General features: G+C 37.8%; 2 protein-coding genes across 2 annotated transcripts; both read left to right on the top strand.

Moving 5' to 3' along the window:
* The first annotated feature begins 203 nt into the window (after positions 1–203).
* Positions 204–11,234, top strand: LOC137960045 (adenosine kinase 2). Its single transcript, XM_068807513.1, has 13 exons — positions 204–392; positions 1,952–2,005; positions 2,270–2,316; positions 2,422–2,453; positions 2,537–2,638; positions 2,730–2,797; positions 9,726–9,802; positions 9,948–10,045; positions 10,123–10,193; positions 10,272–10,338; positions 10,451–10,573; positions 10,685–10,745; positions 10,870–11,234. The coding sequence occupies exons 1-13, from the start codon at positions 310–312 to the stop codon at positions 11,010–11,012; spliced, it is 1,026 nt and encodes a 341-aa protein (XP_068663614.1). The 5' UTR covers positions 204–309; the 3' UTR covers positions 11,013–11,234.
* Positions 11,235–13,145: 1,911 nt separating this feature from the next.
* LOC137950539 (uncharacterized) lies at positions 13,146–15,193 on the top strand. Its single transcript, XM_068797072.1, has one exon. The coding sequence runs from the start codon at positions 13,554–13,556 to the stop codon at positions 14,928–14,930; it is 1,377 nt and encodes a 458-aa protein (XP_068653173.1). The 5' UTR covers positions 13,146–13,553; the 3' UTR covers positions 14,931–15,193.
* Positions 15,194–20,298: the final 5,105 nt, after the last annotated feature.

Genomic DNA, 20,298 nt, shown 5'->3' with positions numbered 1-20,298 from the left:
ATAGCCATCGTATTTCTTCCTATGGTGGTTCGTTATCTTTGTAGCCTTATTAGTTATTGTCTAACATCAACATAAATAGAGCAGCCGCAAGTTGCAAGTTCCATTAAAAAACAGCATTTCGCTACTGCGGGTAAAAAATGTCTTAGCGCAATTTGGACGGGAAAGACTTTTGTACCCACCAGATTTTCCCCGGCCAGTTGGAGTTGGTGAGAGACGTGACAGGGAAAGACCCTAGAACGGCAGCTTATAAAGACGATTTCATTACTTTTGCATCGCAGTGCAATTTTTTTTTCCATCACGCTGCTGCCAATGGCTTCCGAAGGTGTTCTTCTCGGAATGGGAAATCCCCTGCTGGACATTTCAGCAGTAGTGGACGATGAATTCCTAAAAAAGTAAGTGGATTGGCTCCCAGATCTGAGCTACTAGATGCACACATCTCGTTTGTAGATCTTTGTTATGTTGCAAATCTGATTTGCCTTCTTCTCCTTGCCGCTTTTACGTAGAGCTTGCTTTGCAATTTTTGTTTTTTTGATACTTGTATTGTCTAAATTCGTTATTGGCTTTTGCGTTTACTACTGGATTTTCACTCAACTCTTTCGTCATGATCTTTAGATTCATATCCACTCGTGCTCATTCTGTGTCTATTTTCTCCGGCATGCTGACTATAGTGTGGTTTTTTTTTTTTTCCCTAGAAAAGAAGTGCTGTAGGTGTGGCTTGTTTCGTTTTCCTATGGATTTCTACGAGTAGATCTCTCCTTTCAAAGACTAGATCTAGATATTTTCTTCCTTCACTTTTTGGATCCAAGATCATCCGTGGCTACGGTTCTCCTTTATTTTTAACGTGTCTATTATAAGAGTTAGAAGATATTGGTAATTTCACTGTAGAACTACCAACTGGGAAAGAAGATAATCAGTCTGCCATGAAAGCTGGTATTAGCAATAGATTTACTTTACCCAAATGGGCTGCTTTGACCTGCTTAGACACATCTCTACTGTCTGAATTTGTATGCTTTGTGAGACCTCTCTTAGCTGGAAGGAGCCAGGTATTTTGCTGCTAGCCTGTTTTTAGCCCGCATATAGATAGTAATTTAAGTTTTTATTTATCAGTTGTGAATATTGTTCTATTTTATGTACTTGACTTTTCGTTGGTGGTTGATACGTATGTACTGTCTATTAGCCATTAATGAAAAACCAAAAACATGTCTATTCAATTCATGCCCTACTGGAAAGTGCCCTTACAGTTGTTTCTTTTGAAATATATACCTACTTTCAGCAGTTGTTTCTGATTGTGAGAGAACTGCCGAGAGACATGCCTTTTGATTTTTCATGTACTACCCTTATTTCCTTTGTTGATTTCATCTGTATTTAATCACTTGTTGTTCATCATAGTTTTTTTTTATGGAAATAAAATAAAATTGCATTTTCTCTTAATTCACTGCTACAGATGCTAGTATTGGATTCATTTTCTCTATGAACTCGAGAGAACTTACGATAAAATTGTCTTTCGTTGCTCTAAATTGCTCTAAATTTTATGATCTATTTATGGAGTTGCTTTACCTCGTGGATAAAGAGAGGCCAGTACGTTCTGCAGACTGTAAGTATGTCGGCGTGGTGGCAATGAGTTCTTTTACTCTTGGTGTATGAAACTGTAATCTCACCGACTTTTTGTGGATTGGGTCATTCAAATCAATATTTATGTACTTTTTTATATTATATGTTTTGTCCACTGTTATGTTGTTATATTTTCTCTCTTTCTATTCCTATGTACAAGTATATTAAGTTCATTATTGCTACTGAAATTTTTTCCACTCATCTAGATGTTTTTTGAGGTTTTCTATTGGTTTTTTATTTCAGTGGTTTGGTTGAGTTTATATATTTTTGAGATTTGGCATACATTTTTAGGCAATCATTATTTCATCAGACAGTAATTTAAGTTCATGGTACACTGCAGATATGACATCAAGTTGAACAATGCTATTCTCGCAGAAGATAAACATCTGCCAATGTGAGTATTTGTTTTGTATTTGAAGTTTCTGTATCATCTAGTGAGTTTTTTCATCATACTAGATGCATGTTTGCGTGGAGCCCTTCAGTTTTATTCACTAGAGTGTGGATGTTCCCTGTTGATGTTGGATAACTGAACCATTGAATCAATTATTGCCATTTTTAGTATATCATATGCCTTACTAGATGTTCCAGGATAGGCAATCTGAGCCATTAGTCGTTGTTCATATCTGTATCCAAGCTAACTTTGTTTGTTTGTTTTTAGGTATGATGAGATGACATCAAAGTACAAGGTGGATTACATTGCTGGTGGTAATGGCTGATGCTGCTTCCTATACAGGGCTATTTTTTTATTCTACCACATTGTTGCAATGCCAAGTATGTTTAGAATGATTGTATTATTGTTTCCCTTTTCAGGCGCCACTCAAAATTCCATTAGGGTTGCTCAGGTGTGCTATCTTGCCACTGTCCTTTGCATGTAATATGGATTCACTCTATCTTATATCAATTGGTTTCTTCTCGGTAATTGTAGTGGCTGCTTCAAGTACCTGGTGCCACCAGTTACATGGGTTGCATTGGCAAAGATAAATTTGGGGAGGAGATGAAGAAAAATGCTACCAGTGCGGGTGTTAATGTAAAGTCATCTCTGTTAACTATTCTCTTATGGCCGTCTGTAGTATTTGTTGGTATAAAATTAATTCAAGCATTGGTTTTTCTCCTTATAGGTTCATTACTATGAGGATGAATCTGCACCAACTGGTACTTGTGCTGTTTGTGTTGTTGGTGGTGAAAGGTCAGTATTACAGTTCTGTTGCATCCTCTTTGTGTAATGATGGTTTCTTGTCTTTGTTTTATAAATGATTCTCACCATGTTTTTCGACTTGGTCACTTGGGAAATCTGAGTTGGATTGGGGTGCCCGAGTCCAAGGCAGGACTTAGGCCAATTTGTAAGGGAATTGCCCAAAAGGAGTGATTCCACCCCCCTAACCCGACTTGGCGGCCTTAAAAGGCGAGTCGACTTGCCGAGTCAGAAAACCATGATTCTGACATGCATAGGCAAATCGACAGATTACTGGACAGTGTATCCATCTGGCTTTTCACTTGGTTTGAGTTGTCTTTCGAAAGAGGCAGTGAGTGGGATGATTCCAACTGCCGTGCTCTTTAGTGCATTTATTAAGGGTGTCAAATCAAGATATGTCTACCATATGGATTCCTAGTTTGTTGATCAGGTTCAGGATAAAGACACCTTCAAAAGGAGAGTGGAACTCTATGACAGTGGACATTAAATGTCGTAGCTCACCTTATATCGATTGGATTATGCATACTTGATATTAGCCTCTCCTAGCAGTTCATTCTAACTTACTGAAGCATTTGAAACAGCTAAGTTGTTTATAAAAACAACTTGATGCACTATTGCATGTAAGCATTCAGTGTAATCACATTTAAGTTTTGTAAGTGTAAAACACCATAAAAGTGTCATTTCTTGGAGCCCATCACACTCATACTAGTTGTATATTAAATGTTTGAAATTTTAGACCTCTGATCTATATCAGCGTATTTCACACTTCCTGTAAAAGTAAGAATCCAATGGTTTTTCATTTAAGTTCCACCCTGTTTAAGGGAAGAAGCCTAAAAGATCTAGATGCTGTTTAGTGATAAATTTTTTGCTCTTTTTTCTTTTTCTTTTTAAGAACGATGAGATAAAAACATTCATAAGAGGGGGCTTAAAAGAGCAGAGATACATGAGATGATACAAGACGGCCAAGGCTAAGCCCAAAGCAAAACAAAGAACAACAGCAGTCACAGGAAAAGAATCATAATGGAAATGAGCTGCTCATAGTGAAGTGTTGTTGAGCAGGCTCGAGAGTCCGCTATTTTATTGGCAGACCTTGGACTATGCTGCAAAATAATGGTCAAGTGACTACATATGTTCTCTATTTCATCAAAGTATGTAAACAATTTCCAGGGTGGTATGCTTTTTCTTAAGGCCCATGCTATAACAACCGATAATTCTTCTTCCACAAGCAAAGAGGAAGAGCAGTGCTCCCTCTACAATCTGAGACCCTGAAGGAGGGCTTGTACCTTACTTATTTCTCAGTTTGAAAACAGGTGAAAGCCATCCGAGTGTGACCCTGAGGTGATTGAGACGTATTTGTCATTGGTTCTTCACTCTATACCTTTTTAACTCTTTAAAAAAGTAATGAAATGCACAAAAATTACATACTTTTTGTTAGCCATCCGAGTGTGACCCTGAGGTGATTGAGACGTATTTGTCATTGGTTCTTCACTCTATACCTTTTTAACTCTTTAAAAAAGTAATGAAATGCACAAAAATTACATACTTTTTGTTACATTTAGTTGGTTGGCCATTCAATTTGTTAGAAAAGGTAAATGGGCATGAATTATTAATACATTGTAGAAAGAAAGCGAAGGTAGAAGATGTTGAAATTAAATTAATCCATTAGAGCTAAATTTGGTTACTAAATTAGAAAATGAGGGCATTTAACAGTTCTATATCCATGCAAGTTATGCATGTCCAATTCTTAATTTAGGTATAAGATTTGGCTATGATGGCTTTTCTCTATAGCTTTTTTCCTTTTTCGATAAAGAACATTCTTGTTCTTCTTATGTATTTTTGTATGTTTTCTTTGTTTTGCTAAAAAATGTTCTCTTTGTAGTGGTTTAAATTTTTGTTTGTTCCTCGTGTACATTTTATCTTTTCTTCATGGTTGATGTTCCCTAGATCCTGTTTTTAATTCTGCCACAAGATTTAGATTTACTGGCTTTTCTTGAATGACTTTAATATTTTCTGAAAATATCTTCATTGTACTTTTTTTATTCATCGTTGTATGTTTTCTTGGGTGCAATGCTTTTTTTTTTTTTTTTTTGAAAAGCTTATGGCTTAAATTTTTGTTTGCTCCTCTTCAGCATTTTATCATTTCTTTATGGATGGTGTGTTTTTTTCCCTTTTTTTAATGATAAAATAGACCAAATGGAGTTGTTGTATAATTGAAGTGGCAATCATTTAAATTACATGACTTTCAAAGAATAAGAAAGTCGAGTCCAACCCCCTCTCCTTCTTTCTCTCTCTCTGCTGCAAGAGTAGGTGGCAGTCTGTTGAGTCAGGGTTTTCCACTAAAAACTGTCTGGTTCATTGCAGTTAGGGTTCAACTTGAGGGGGCTTATCCATTGTACAAGAATTTCAAATGTGGAATTAGAGATTTGAGACTCTTTTTTTTTTGAGTAAAAGGTGTAAATGAAAATCCCTAATCTTCTAGAATGAAGTGTCTAAAATGGAGAATAAGGCTCCGTTGTAAATGTGATGGTATAAGTGACAATAAGAGCGAAATAGCTGGATGCAACCAATCTTTGTTGGACTCAGCTATACTTCTTATCTTCAAACATGGTTTTCCCATACCTTGATTGATTTGTTAGCAAGAGTAAATGTGTACCAAACTATACATTGACATGGGACGAGAATCAGGCAGTTGTAGCAAAGGGGAATTGGAGGAAATAGAAGAAGAAGAAGAAGAAGAAGAAAGGAAGAGAGAAGGAAAAAGAGAAACCAGTGGGAGAGGAAGAAAATCAGTGAGAGAAGGATTTTTTTTAATTCATTCAATCAATAATACTCAATTACATGCATAACGGGTTTAGATAGCTACCCAAAACCGTAGAACATATCAAAATGACCAAAATACCCCTGATAGTAAAGATATCCCTAAAGACCAAAATACCCCTAAACAAATAAAATAATTACTCCTAAGAACAATATGAAATATAGATAATTAAGATAACAATTAATCTATCCTAAACGCTTTACTTCCCAATGAGAAAGTAGTGGGTCTTGTTGTAGTCTAGTGTCTTTGAGTGTAGACTTGTGCAATTGGTGCACATGAGGGATGTTCCCATCAACTCTCTTGGGCTGGGAAAAACTTGACCTTGTTGAGTCGGATTCTTGCTGACTTTTGTCGTACTCGAACAAATCTAGATTGAACTACTGTAGTGTGTCCCTGGTAATCCATGTGTCGTCACAATCTAGTCGCCCTATCCATCGCACTAGGAAAGGTTGTGCCGTGCCACTCCTGGTAAAAACAACTTGTCCATCCAAAATAGCATCAATATGTTCTTTATGTGCTGGTGCTACAGTTAATGGAATAGGATCCAAAGGGATATCAGGCAAGGAAGGAGGGGGTGTGTCCAACGATGGAGTGGAGTCAGAAGGTGAGGAAAAAGGGTCATCCGGAATGGAGGGGTGGCCCCTGTATGCCATCAAATCTTTAATGTCAATAGTGGAGCTAATGCTCGAATATGATGGCAAATCCACAACATAAGCATTTTGACCAACCCTTTTCAGCACTTTAAAAAGGTTTTGCACTATGAGATTGCAACTTCTGGGCAGGTCTAGTAGGAAACCGCTCAGGCCTAATCCGAATCATGATATTGTCACCCACTTTAAATTGTTTATGATGTTTATGCATATCGGCCTAAAGTTTGTATTGGGCATTGCTTGTTTGGAGTTGTTTAGCGATTTCAACATGCATGTCTTGAATTCTACATACAAATTTTGTGGTAGACTTCGAAACCTAGCATGAGGTGACACAAATATGAGATCTAATGGTTTCATAAGCTGATAGCTGTGGTCAACTTGGAATGGACTCATGCCAATGGACTTATTGACTGTGAGATTGTAAGCAAATTGTGCTATTGGGAGAACTAGATCCCAAGTACAGTGGTGCTCTCCTACGAGGCAGTGAAGGAGGTTTCCTAAGTTCCGATTAACAACTTCGGTTTGATCATCGGTTTAGAGGTGGTAGGTAGTGGGTTTAAGGTTGATGGTCTTTTTGTCAAACAAGAAGGAGAAAATATTTGAAGGCCCATAAATGGTAACATCTCGCTCATACAACCAGGGCTTGCCCAAGATGATGTGACCCACATCCATGGTAATTACATCACACAAAATGTCTTCTTTGTATTTGAGGAATTGAATGGGGACCAAACACCTACCCTCGACTGAAATAGAAGTGTCATCAACCCACGAAACTCGATAGGGCTTGGGATGTGGAACTATCTTTAGGTCGAAGTGGGTAACTGTGCAAGATGAAATGACATTGATGCAACTGCCGCTATCAATGATGACCTTGCAACACTTATCTCCATACTTGATGAAGTGGGAAAAATAGTAGTTCAACGCTAGTCGTTAGTTTCCTTGGGCTAAGTTAATGCACATTAGACAACATTCAGCCAGTTAATGGGAGTGTGAGCGGGCTTGATGCAATTCACAGTGGTTGTGTTTTTCTCACGTCTCATCTAGGAGATAAAAAATGGCAGGATTAGGCTCGTACTCCACGTTTTCCTGATCTTCCTTTAGGTATTCTTGATCCTTGACAAGAATTGGATGTGATGTGCCCAAATCCTCAACACTATGACACTGAATCCTCGAATTGAATTTGGACCATTCTTTTCTAGCCCTTGATGGAGGGGTGTCCAAATTACGACTCGGGTTTTAGGGGGGAGCTCCTAAAATTGACTTTCCCTAAAACTTGAGGATTGATGGTGGAAGACCTAAAAGGCATTGTACGGGTGTCTGACCCTTGTGTGGGTGTAAATTTGGAGGCTAACTTGTAATTATGTGCAAGTGTGTAAGCGTCCTCCATGGTGGTGACATCTTGAAGCATCATCTCTCATCTAAGGTCATCATTTAGACCCTTTTGGAACTTGCTTAAAGTGATGACCTTGTCTTCCATAACAGAACACCGCATTCGGAACTCGTCAAATTGAGCAATGTACTTGGCGACTGATTGGTTCCCTTGTGTAAGATTGCACCACTAATCTAGAAGGGTGCTCCTATAGGAAAGGGGAACACAAAATAGGTAGTGAGCTGGAGTTGAACAGGAAGCAAACAATTTTTTTTTATTTTTTTGGTACCCTTCTTTTTTTGTTGGTACATTTTTAAAAATAAAATCAAATAAATTACTCTTATCATGTGCGGGACACTTAAATCACATGTGCGATAATCACTTGTGTGTGTCTGGCCCTTCTTTAAGGCTTTGATTAATAAAAGATTTCTGATTAATCAAAGCTCAACAGAGCAGAAGCCTTGTGACGCCGAGGGAGAAGAAGGCACTACGGTTGGCCCAAAGGCCTGATTCCGGTGAAGGTGGTTAACAAAGGTTGTGGCAGATCTCTTCTGCGACAACGGTGATGTTTCGAGGGTGGTTGAGCCAAGGGTTGTGGCGCGACGGAAACTAGAGGGTGTCAACTGGGCTCGGGTTGCCCCAGCGGTCGGTTAGTTGGTGAAGCATGGGTTGTCGATGAGCCGTTTGAAGACCAACGACGGAAGGAGGGGAAATGGGAGAAAGTTCAACAGAAGTTCAAAGGGTGGTTGCGTTTTTTTTGTTTTCTTTTGCGCGGAGACGACTTGAGGGATCTGGGTGTGTGGATGACGGAGAAAGGGGACGTCGGCTACCTAAAGAAGAAAGGGGAAAGAAGAGGGAGGTTTCCCTTACCTGGAAACTCTGCTATCTGTCCCGGAGGGTTTCTAGCGACGCAACAAACTTCGACGAGGACAAGGAGCAGGTTTCGTTGTTGGTTGTCGTGACAGGAAGTTGCGTGTTGAAGGATTTTTTGGCTCTAATACCAAATCTAACTCGGGATGAGGGTCGGGCAATTGCAGAGAAGGGGAATTGGAGGAAATAGGAGGAGGAAGGAAGAAAGGAGGAAAATCAGCGAGAGAAGGAAAATTTTTAATTCATTCAATCAATAATATTCAATTACCTGCATAATGGGTTTAATAGCTACCTGAAACCCTATAACATTTCAAAATGACCAAAATACCCCTGATAGTAAAAATACACTTAAAGACCAAAATATCTCCAAACAAATAAAATAATTACTTCTAATGACAATGCAAAATATAGATAAATAAGATAACAATTAATCTGTCCTAACCAACCACAACGTAGTGGGTCTTGTCATAGTGGTCTTCGAGTACAGACTTGTGTAATCGGTGGTACACGAGGGATATCCCCATCATACATATTTACTCCCAAGTGTTATTAAGTTTTTGCAATATGTCCTAGTATAAAATGGCCAGATTACTTTTTATTATCTTGTTGCAAAGAAAAACAGAATTAAGCACTCTGTGGGTCCTATGTTGTGGGGTTTTTATGATGATGACCAACTGCCATAATTAGATTAATCCAAGTTCAGTTACCTGTTCAGTCCACTTTTGGGAGTTCCTTAGACATTTAAAAAACAAGTAGATGCCTAAATATCCATTTAGGTCTTAATGGAATCCTCTTTCTCATTATTATAAAAAAAATCATGTCGGTCACTGAGGATCTTCTTCTATGAAGAGTATATGGTTGGTTTATTGAAAAACAAGGAGATTAATCTGTGGTTGGTTTATTTAAAAAAGAGACGGTGGCTGGGTTTGCAACAAATTAAAACAGTGATAATCACTGGCATTAACTAAACATACATGGGTCATGCAACTAGCAGAATCTTTTATTTCAATGTCTATTACACACACACACCACACTCTTTTCTCCTCCAGTGAGATTTGAACCCAAGACATCACACTAGACATGCAACACCCATCTCCTTGGTACAGTGAAATATTGAAAATCTTTGGATTAAGTTTCATATCTTAAATCTTTCATGTATTATTTGCTTCAGGATGAGTATCTAAACATGACGTTCATGCATTCAACTGTAAACAGGTCTTTGATTGCCAACTTATCAGCTGCAAACTGCTATAAGTCTGAACATCTGAAGAGACCAGAAAACTGGGAGCTAGGTACTTGTTCTTTCCCATTGTTCATTCAGTTAAATGTTGATTAATTCTTTCCGGTTAACTGGGTTTAGACTTTCTGTTTGAACTGTTGATTACTGAGGAATATAGTTCAGTCCATTAACTAGGTGTGGACCTTCTGTATTAACAGTTGAAAAGGCCAAATACTTCTATATTGCGGGATTTTTCCTCACAGTGTCCCCGGAATCCATTCTTCTTGTAGCAGAGCATGCTGCAGCTAAAAACAAGGTAGTTTTAATGCTTTTGTATTTCAATGTTGGCAGAGCATGAACTTAAGTACTTACTATACTTGCTGTTCTCTCTAGGTATTTATGATGAACCTTTCTGCCCCTTTTATCTGCGAATTCTTCAAAGATGCACAGGAGAAAGTGCTGCCGTAAGTTTGTTTTCCTCTTCTTCTATCCTAGTATCTTACTCTCTTTAGTTGCTAGTGAAACTCATTTCTTAAATTCAGGTTCATGGATTATATATTTGGCAATGAGACCGAAGCAAGAACCTTTTCTAGAGTCCATGGTTGGGAGGTAACTTTCTCGTAATGTAAAATTTGTGACATCTTAAGCTTATGGTTGCTTAATAATGCCGATATATACAGTTAGGATGCAATGATTCTGACCCATGATTTTCGTTATGTAGACTGATAATGTTGAGGAGATCGCCTTGAAGATTTCTCAATTGCCCAAGGCTTCAGGAGCACACAAGCGGATCACAGTAATCACTCAAGGTGCTGACCCCGTTGTGGTTGCTGAGGATGGAAAGGTTTGTTTCATATAATACCCTTTTTTTTTTTTTTGAGAAGCTTGAAGTTCAACTGTTTCAGGGTTTTTAATCAACTTATGTATTTATTTATTTCTACAATACTGGTACCAGGTAAAGTTGTTCCCAGTCATCTTGTTACCCAAGGAGAAGCTTGTTGATACAAATGGTGCTGGTAAGTGATCATTTTACACTTGAGGAGTCTGTTATGATTAAAGCATTTCTGGATTTATAATGCATCCACGGGAATAGTGTCCTTTCAATATTAATTTGTTGTGGTTATAATCAATCTTTTGCAGGAGATGCATTTGTCGGAGGATTCTTATCTCAGTTGGTTCAAGAAAAGCCCATAGAGGAGTGTGTTAGAGCAGGATGTTATGCAGCAAACGCAGTCATCCAAAGGTCCGGCTGCACCTACCCGGAGAAGCCTGATTATAATTAGGAGGTCCATATTATAATATTGTATTTTCAGTGGCTTAAAAATATTTATTGCCGGTAATTTTGTTCCTTAATAATTTCGTTCCATCTTTTTCAACGCTGAGCTTCACCTGATTTTGGACATTTTAAGTTATCGCTTTGTAGTTTGAGCTTCTCCCGCGTTGACCCTTCTTCTCGGAGGGTATTAAAGCTTCAGTTACTATATATTCCCGGCCATGTTCTATTATTCGTTGGTAGTTACTACAATTGTGCAACGAATGGTTGTTCAGTTGCGTAGCCTGTCAATTTTCCCGGTGACCTATCTTGTGGTGCTCGTTGTCGATGATTTCCTTGGAGCTCTTCTATGAGAACAATTCTGAACAAAACAGAGTCACAGACCCAGCATTTCATTCTCGGCAATATGGATTTGGTTGTAAAAGTTCACGCGATCTATTTATAGCAAAGTTGTGAACGAGCAGAAGATTTTGTTTTGTTATTATATATTACGTTTAAGACAGGTTTTCTGACTCAGTGGTATGAGGTAAGTTCTATCCCTGATTTTTTATAAGACGAGTTGAGTTGTAGGAAGGGATTTGATTGTTTTGTTCTGTCAAATTTTTTCTAATTTGCCCTGGGTTTTCACCGGACCTGATCAGGATTTCCTGTTTTGAGTCCGAAAACCCTGTATGGAACTAATGCCCGTTGGATGCCACTCGTTTGTCATTTGGATTGGGTGCAGCAGTTGTTCTGATCACGTGGTTAGCAGTTGTATAATAATTGTATGAAGAGATAGTTTTTAAGTGCATGACGCGATATGTAGACAGTGACAGTTACAGAGCCTCCATGGTTTCCAGATATTTTTAAATACCGAAAAGAGATTTTTCCTTCGAATTTATTAAAAGAGGTTAGTGCACCTCAAAAGTGGATAGATTTAGGAAAGTGAATATAAGTTTCAAAGGAGATTGTAGTTTTTGGTGTTAGTGTATCTTGGAATGTATTTTTGTCTATCATGGAAAATATTTGAAGATTAATTTGTAATATTTTTATTTAATTGATATATATTTTCGGAATGAGATAATTAGAAAAAAATAAAAAACTTATGTAAATGTTGGCTCCAAGTCTCTAAGTTATAAAATATTTTTTAATGTAACAACTTTAGATTAATTTTTTTTAAATAACTAAGAATCAAATTAATTATAAAGTAAAATAAAAATATTACATGCCTAAAAGTTTATATTGATGTTAAATTAAATTACTATTATATAATATAATTTTGAATTTAATTTGTAATATTTTTATTTAATTTATATAATTAGAAATAAAAAAAATCACACATTTTCCAAATGAATTAATTCAGCTGATAATTTTTTATTGCATTGTGTGCTTCTCAAATATTCCAATATAATAAATTTATATATTTAACCAATGCTTGAAGTGAGTATAAAATGGATTGTCCATCATTTTGTTTTCAAAATCATACTCAAAATCATCATAAAAAATATTTTTCTAAAGGTTTAAAATCACATAAAAGATTTTCAAAAAAAAATTTATTTTGATTTAAAATCAAAAGATTTATTTTTTAGTTATTAGACTAATGAAGAAAGATCTTGGGCTTATTAATTAAGAAAGAGTAACTTGACTAATTATTTTTCAGGAATGTATGGACCCAATTTCACATGATATAAGAGAAGTGCTCCTACACACTGGTCCTTCGATGCAACCTGGTTGGTTCCCATAATAAACCTCATCCCCTTCCTGTCACCACATTATTTCCGATCAAATGTTTCTCATAAGTGGTCCCTACTAAATAAAATTGGGGTTTTTAAAATTTTTGGATTTAAATTCGATTCCTTTAAGCAGAGTGGGATCATGTTTCTATTGTGGCGTGGGATCGTACTTCCTCCTCGGAGTGATCTCAACTAGTCGAAAAGAATGATTGAGTGGCATAGCATTTTGGGTATTTATATCGAATTGTTCAAAATCTGAAACGTAGCAGACATTATGCATTATATAATATATGGTGCGTCCCGTCAACAAAAATTTCCTTTCAGCTGACTTTTCTCCTCTGTCATTTGTGTCAAAATAAAAGCCATGACCCGATTCCAGGGATTGCTTCTCTACAAGGTTACCGCTTTTACTCGATTTGGTGGGCGGTAATTTGTGTTTCGCCTTGTTGGATACTTGGATCGCCCCCGGCGTCGGAGGGGGAATGGTCAAGGCAGGCGGCCGTGGGCGTTTTGAGTCCCGACGATGCTCCATCGGTTAAAATATAAAATGGTGATGGAAGTTAAAAGGTCTGATACAAACCTCTCACTATACTCTGGTTGGACAAAAACAGTCATTGAGTAAACGCCCTCCACTTTCCACAGAATTACTCTTAACAGTTTTGAGTTCAGAGCCAGTTCAACGCCCGAGCCAAAGGGAAAGAGGCCAAAGAGTTACTCGCTAAAAGGTATCTGTCCCTCATCCTCACCGGAGTTCTTGCGAAAGCAAAGATCCTCATCATTGCAGACTTACAGTCGCAGAAATTTCACAGACGAGCTTCCAAATTCTCGGTTCGCCCCCCATGGAACCCCCTCCGGCCGCTCTTAACCTACGCACAACAAGGCAGATTATCAGGCAATCCTCCGTCTCCTTCCTTTCGAACCTCCATATCTTCCTCTTTCTTGCTCTCCTCCTTTTCTCTTTCCGTAACGCTGTCGATGGCGGAACCCTTTTCCTCACTTCCTTTATCGAGAGAGATCCCTCCGTGCAAGCTCTCATATCACGCCTCTCCGCCGATCCCCCGCGTCAGCTTCTCGCCACAAAGGCCTCCAACTTGCCGGAATCCGTCAGATCCACCGCTGCATGGAACCATAATCGCCACCACCGGAGACGAAGACCCTTTCTTCATCTGAGCCGTGTTGGAACATTGGACGATGATTTCTTTTCCGATGACATCGATGACGACCGAAGCCTCTTTGCTTTCTCTCATCAAGGCAAGTACAGGTCCAACGGCAGTTTCATTAGGTTCGCCCCTTTCATGCCACCGGGAAAGGTAGACGGATTTAGGGTTTTGGAAATCGGCGGGCCTGGATTTGTTTTCTTTGCCGACGATGATGTTGGTGAAAGCAACAATCCAGACGATGAAGATCGGCGCTTGGACTTGCGATTATTTGGCCGTGGCTTCAACCTTGATCGACACGAATCTGCCACGCTTCTCTATTTAGTGAGTCTCCTCACTGCCGCATACGGCGGGATAATTCTAGGGTTTTTCTTCACCTACTGCTTTGTCTATGGAACTGTGTTCTTGGCAGTAGTTAATTCCATCTTGCAAAGGTATCCTTCAGCAATCATCACCATTCGTGACGGCTGCCGTCTTGGTCTTCGTAGGCTTTTGGGTTTCGTTCTACTGCGATGGGCTGTGCGTGACGCCTTGACTCAGTTTCTTGGCATTTGGTTCTTCTCCGATATCCATGATCAGCACTCATTATTCAAACTGTTCGTTCGATTAAAATTGATGCCTTTCTCTGTAGCATCTTCTTCCCCTTGGACCGGTCCTTCGGGTTTTAACACGGATATCTCGGGGTTTCTGTTCACTTGGGTAATATCAGATATGTTTATTTCTTTGGTCTTTGCGGTTAATTGTTGGGTTGCGATTATGGATATACGGAGGGGCGGGCAGGACATTCTCAGGGAAGGGTGTTACTTGATCTCAATAATGGTCAAGCATGCTATCCGAATCAAATGGTTCGAATCAATCTTTTGTGGGTCTTTGGTGAGGATGGGTCTCTCTCAGGTTGGTGGGAATTTGTTTGCCATGTTTTTCCAGTCTGTGGCTGAAGTATACTTCATGGTCGTTTGGTTGGTTTTCTACTTCTCTGCAAGGGCAAAAGAGGCTGAGTCAGATGGAAGGAGGTTTGGAAGGAGAGAGCTGGAGGATAGTATCAGTAGCGTCCGATGAAGGAAGTTGACAACTGCTGCAGTTCAGCTGTACAACATAAAACTATGTTTTTGAAACAAATCTCACATTTTCTATATTTGTTGCGATTGACCTGAATTGGCAGTTTTGTGAAATCCTGTGATTTGTTGTAAGTAGTTCCTATGAGAAAAAAACGAAAAACAAAACCAAGTTCATGTATAGTTTTTCTCATGATCTGTACTCTTTGATTTTTTTTGCGAATGAATGCCCAATCAAACTAAGTGTGATCATCATTTCTGATTCTAGTGCATGTTGTTGTGGAATTGCAGCCCAGCTACTGGTTTATTTTTAAACTTCATTCTGCTGTTATTTCCAGGAGGTGTCTCCAGACATTGTCTGCAAGTTTTATATGCTTGTATGACATATACAAAAGAGTCAGGCCTTTTTCAGCCATCAAAAGTCCAAAATCCTTTATTAGATATGCTAGAAATCCTGTTTAATGAAAAAATTAAGCAGATATAAATCAGAAGTGCACAATCTGCCACTTACTAGTCTTTTATGTGCGAATTGAACTTATTGAAGCATCTCCGTGGGCATTGTCCTTGTCTGTTCTACATCATTAGGTAATCTTGAAATAAACTAGCTACAGAGAAGTCCTGCTTTTCTGTTTTCTCTTTATGTCCCCTTTTTGTTGATGTTTGCAGCCCATTTTCATTTCATATAGAAGTTTCTCTTGATTGCAATGCTTGTGCTGATGGAAATTACTGTGATCAGGATTCTTTAAATCTCTGCTAATTATCTGTTTATTATGCTCTCTTCATCTACTTGTCAACTTGTCCATTTGTCATCAATTTTGGGAGCTAGGGGAATTTTGTGTATGGAAAGTGTATCAATGCTATGCCAAGTCTTTGTGTTTGGCTTTTGAGGGATTGGGACATTGGTATGCTATGTTCCATCCAATCTGTTAGCTTGAGTTTTGCTTCTACTTTTTTGAATGCATTAAATAAGAGTTTATTACTGGTAATTGTCCATTCATGGTTATATTTGGGGCTTGTTATTGACTTTAGGTTGCTTATCCTTTGTGACCATTGGGATTTTGTGGACATGAACAATACCAAAAATAACAATTTCATCTCTGAAGGAAGCAACCATGCTGCTTGGTGCTTACAGTGGTTGACACAGTTATTTCATTTTTTGCATCTTGAGTTGACTTGGCAGGCTTTATAGCATGCTTAATTTCTATCCAGAGTAGCTTTTGTTATTTGAATATGGGCAAAGATTGGGAAAGGAACTGTAGTTTTCTTGAAAGAATTGTAAATCCTTGAGAAGATTGATAATTGGAAGATACATAATGTGGCACTGTCTTGGGTTTTGGGAAAGTGGTCCTCTGGTGAACACGGTCAGTTTAACCGAATGTTTTTTTGCATGTGATGGGAGTGATCCTTCTTCATCATTACTGGAGATATGAAGTGGATTGATTCTTCTTTGGGGCACAGTTACCTCAGATTCAAATAATTGTGGTGATTGCAGGAAGCATATCCGACTCTGGAAAGCATGGAAGTTGCTGATGTTTACCTTCAGATTGTAGCATTTGGGGACCACTTGTGCAGATTTGTGAACATATTCAGTGCGCCTGCAAGAAATTCCAATGTTCCTGCCAGAGTGTGATTGAGCTTTATTGCACTGGTTCGATCCTACAAATACAGTTTTTTTTTCATTGGTTAGTGGAAGGTTTGCTGTTTGTAGAATGATGTGTAAGAGCCCGTGGGTAAGTGGATCGGCAACACAGTAAAAGTAGTCTGTGAATGGCCATTGAGCTGCCAACCATGGATGAAGTCCAGGAAGGATATATCATAATGACTCTCTTCTTAGGTGACTAATTAAGTCTAGTTTACCTACTAGATACCATAAATATTTGAAATGGAAATAAGAAGCTAGTCCCGTTGCACATGAAGTACATGTGTTGTTCCGAACTTGTAGTTGAATGATCTTATGTGGGGTTTATTCAGTTGGCCTTACTGAACGGTCTCGAACAAATAAAAGATCTTCACTTTGACACTGCAAGATGAAACATTACACAACGAGCTTGCTGTGTACTATATGGATACTCATCTATTTATTTGATTTCTTGACTTGGGTAGGATCACCTTTTGGTGGGTACTTTGACCATGCAAAAGACTCGAGCAATTTGGAGGTTACTAATAGCAGATATTTCAATACCAATTTAATCAAAAGGATATTACTGCTGTTTATGATTTAGAATAGAGAGATGTTCATTTGTTCAGTTCCATTCTTGACAATTTCTATTTGGAGATTGACTCTTGACTGCATGCTGTGTTGTTTCAGTGGGTGGGCCGGTCCTATTTTCTGGCGGGGAAGACGAAGCAGCACTCTAATGAAACACCTTCCCTTCGTCATTTGGTTGGACTGAGAACGTAAAAGAGCCTTTTCTTCCTTGCTACTCCCCTTAACAGGTTGCAACGCTTAATTTCTGTTGGTTATCTCGACAAAAAGGAAAAGGAGGTCTGAGAGTTTGGTGACTTATAATGTAGCCTAAATTGGTTTAATTTTCACCAAGGGATACGAGGTGCTGTGTCGCACAAAGAAGGGGATATGAATTCATGATGATCACATAAAGATTGGGGAACCAGCAAAAATTAGAAGTCTGGCATGGGTGTTAAAGATGATTTAACCAAGGCTATCTGGAAAGGTAATTAATAAACGATACGAGTCGAGGAGACCAATGGAGCTGACTCAAAGGGAGGACAAGTTTTATACCGCATGGCTTTGGTGATGACAAAACCCCATGATAAAGGCTGCTACGGATTCTCACTTGTTACAATAATTTTAAGGGTGTTAGTTTAGGGTACCTTATAAAATCCTGAAATAATTTTTAGAAGGATAGATTTTTGTATTGAAAATTGAGATTACATAGCTATTTATTGAACTAACCTATCCGTTTTCTTTTATTTTGGGTTCAAATCAATAATAATTTGACGAAGAATCCATGAATTTTATGTAGAGAGAAGCTAACGTTCATTCAACCTTCTCTAGCAGATGCCATCCTCAACTCCCAATTCTTTTGACAAATTCACACCCATTGATTGGAGCGACTCTGATGCTCGTCTCTTGGCTTTTTTGGAGAACATCTATATGTACCATTTGTACATTAGTGCATTTTGCTCCATTTGAATCTTTCAATTTTTTGCGGTATATCTCAAATTTGAGTTGTTTTTTTTTATTTACATTTTCTGCCTCAACTGGGTATTTTTAAGATGTTCATGTTTACCTTGTTATGCTATCTCTTATGAAATTAATCCCTTAATTATTTTAATACATTTTTGTATTCTTAATAAATTATTAATTTTTTTTGGATATATGTTCTTAGTGATAGGATTCTGTGTGTTTTATGTTCCATTAGACGGATAAACAATGTATGAGTTTGGTGAAGAAAATGGTGAAGTTGCAAGTGTTAGGGTTATATACAATCTCTGTTTCATTATTACTATGGGTGGAGATATGCATAACAAATCTAATTCAAAGAATGAGAGAAGATCTCAAACCAAATTTCAATACTTATTTGTTTTCCATATGTATATGCTTTTTGATATAGTAATTTAGAATATATGGGTCATGCTAAAGAATGAATACTACTAATTGAGAAGCGACACTGAGCCATTGCAAGGAAGAACAAGAAGAACTTGTAAGAACACTTATATCTTCTTATTAAAATGAAGGAAACTTACAACACTTTCTCCAAGGAGAGTAAAATAATTCTCTTACAGAAGAAGATACTACTAAATAAAAGAACTTACTTTGAAGATTGATGCTTCTAATAAGAAATTATTGTAGTGAGGGAGCAGTATCTTGGTTCATCTTGAAAATGCCTATGTTATGCTTTGAAGTTGCCCAATTTTATCCATCATGTGAAAATTATGAATCTATGCATTGTTGAACTTGAGGAGCTTTCAAATTGGTATTGCTATGTATATCATCTCCATAGATTTCCTGGTACAAAGTTGATAACTAAGTTGCTCAAAGTATGCATGTTTTCTAGGAACTCGTTGTTTAATGCTGGATACCATCATGTGTGGATAGGAATATCATACCACTAAACTGTTGCCATAGGATCATGAAAATAAAGTTGTTTTCTTATCAGCCCTTGAGGTGGCATTCGTTAATTAGGAATGTAATCTAGTGGCATGTGGAATGTGATTAACAAATATTTTCCTTTCTTCGGCTAGATTATGTTTTTCCATTCAGATAGAAGGTAGAGCCACTTTAAGACTTTTGTCAAGTTGTTGTGCTTTGCCTTTGAAATTGATGAAGAGTTTCTAAGCCATGTGTTCAAGCAGTTGACCAAATATTGGGTTTTGATGTGTTTGACTTAAATTCCAATTGAGAGAACCAATTTGCCCATCTCAGTAGTTGCGGGTTTGGCGACATCTTATTTTTGAAATGTAGCATTTTGGCAAATGATGTCATGTCCATTTCCACTAGAATTTGTGGCCAATTAAGTGTAGCTTTAAAATTCCAATTCCTCTTTTCATTGTGAGTATTTTTTTGAATGTTGCATGATTTGCTTCCATAGCCTCAAAAAGTTCTTTCTGCCATTTACTTCTCTCGGTCGCATGATATCTACAATGTCCTTTTTTCCATTTTTTGGTAGTTCGATTGAGGGGAGTGATGTTGAGACTTTTTTTGAGATTTTATACTATTTTTGTATGCACATATGATCAATCTGAGGGGTTCTTTAGTGGATCGTACATTGGAACTGTATGGGATGCTAGATGTGGGATGAAAGGTGCCATGTAGTTCAAGAGCCTCATAAATTCCTGACATTGTTTTATTGAGGGGCACATTTGGAAACTCTTGGAGAGACTTGGATATATGAGGTTGGGGTGTATATGCTCCTTTGTCTATTCCTAGGAAATTAATTGATGTTTGGGTCATATGCATCTTTGATTTGAAGAGCATAAACCCATATTTTCAGAAAGTGGATGGAATTATTGTAGATGGTCCAAATGTTTGGTTCTATAGAAGATAAGATGAATGTTGACCATAGCTTGACTCCCATATTGCTTTTGATGATAAAAAAACTTAATTGATTTACCAACTTGAAAATCTAAGTATTTCAGATATGTTACTTTCTAGAGTAAATGTATATCAAAGTCTAAAACTTCAAGCCAAAACTCTAGACCTCAAGCACATTTGAAGAATGTCTCTTAAAGAAGTACCTACAAGGAATAAGGCAACGAGAAGACTAGAGTTCAAGTGTAATAGATAAATGTCTAAACTTAGTCACTTTTGTAAGAAAATATTCTAAACTCCCTTTTTTTAAATACATATGTGAAATCGGTGTTTTATGTATAATTTGCACTTAAACATGTTTAGAATTATCATAAACATC

Source organism: Aristolochia californica, unplaced genomic scaffold (assembly GCF_029961685.1).
Source record: "Aristolochia californica isolate CCGP_79_NKW_82.1479 unplaced genomic scaffold, dmAriCali1.0.hap1 SCAF_1, whole genome shotgun sequence".
NCBI classification, from domain to species: domain Eukaryota; kingdom Viridiplantae; phylum Streptophyta; class Magnoliopsida; order Piperales; family Aristolochiaceae; genus Aristolochia; species Aristolochia californica.
The sequence above is the reverse complement of the archived record's forward strand: the minus strand, read 5'-3'. Positions and strand labels throughout refer to the sequence as shown.

Excerpts from the sequence above, each read along its gene's own strand:
- LOC137960045 (XM_068807513.1), top strand. The coding sequence starts at position 310 with ATGGCTTCCGAAGGTGTTCTTCTCGGAATGGGAAATCCCCTGCTGGAC. Across the intron at positions 2,639-2,729 it reads CTACCAGTGCGGGTGTTAAT|GTTCATTACTATGAGGATGA; the intron begins GTAAAGTCATCT and ends TTCTCCTTATAG. Across the intron at positions 10,574-10,684 it reads TGGTTGCTGAGGATGGAAAG|GTAAAGTTGTTCCCAGTCAT; the intron begins GTTTGTTTCATA and ends TACTGGTACCAG.
- LOC137950539 (XM_068797072.1), top strand. The coding sequence starts at position 13,554 with ATGGAACCCCCTCCGGCCGCTCTTAACCTACGCACAACAAGGCAGATT.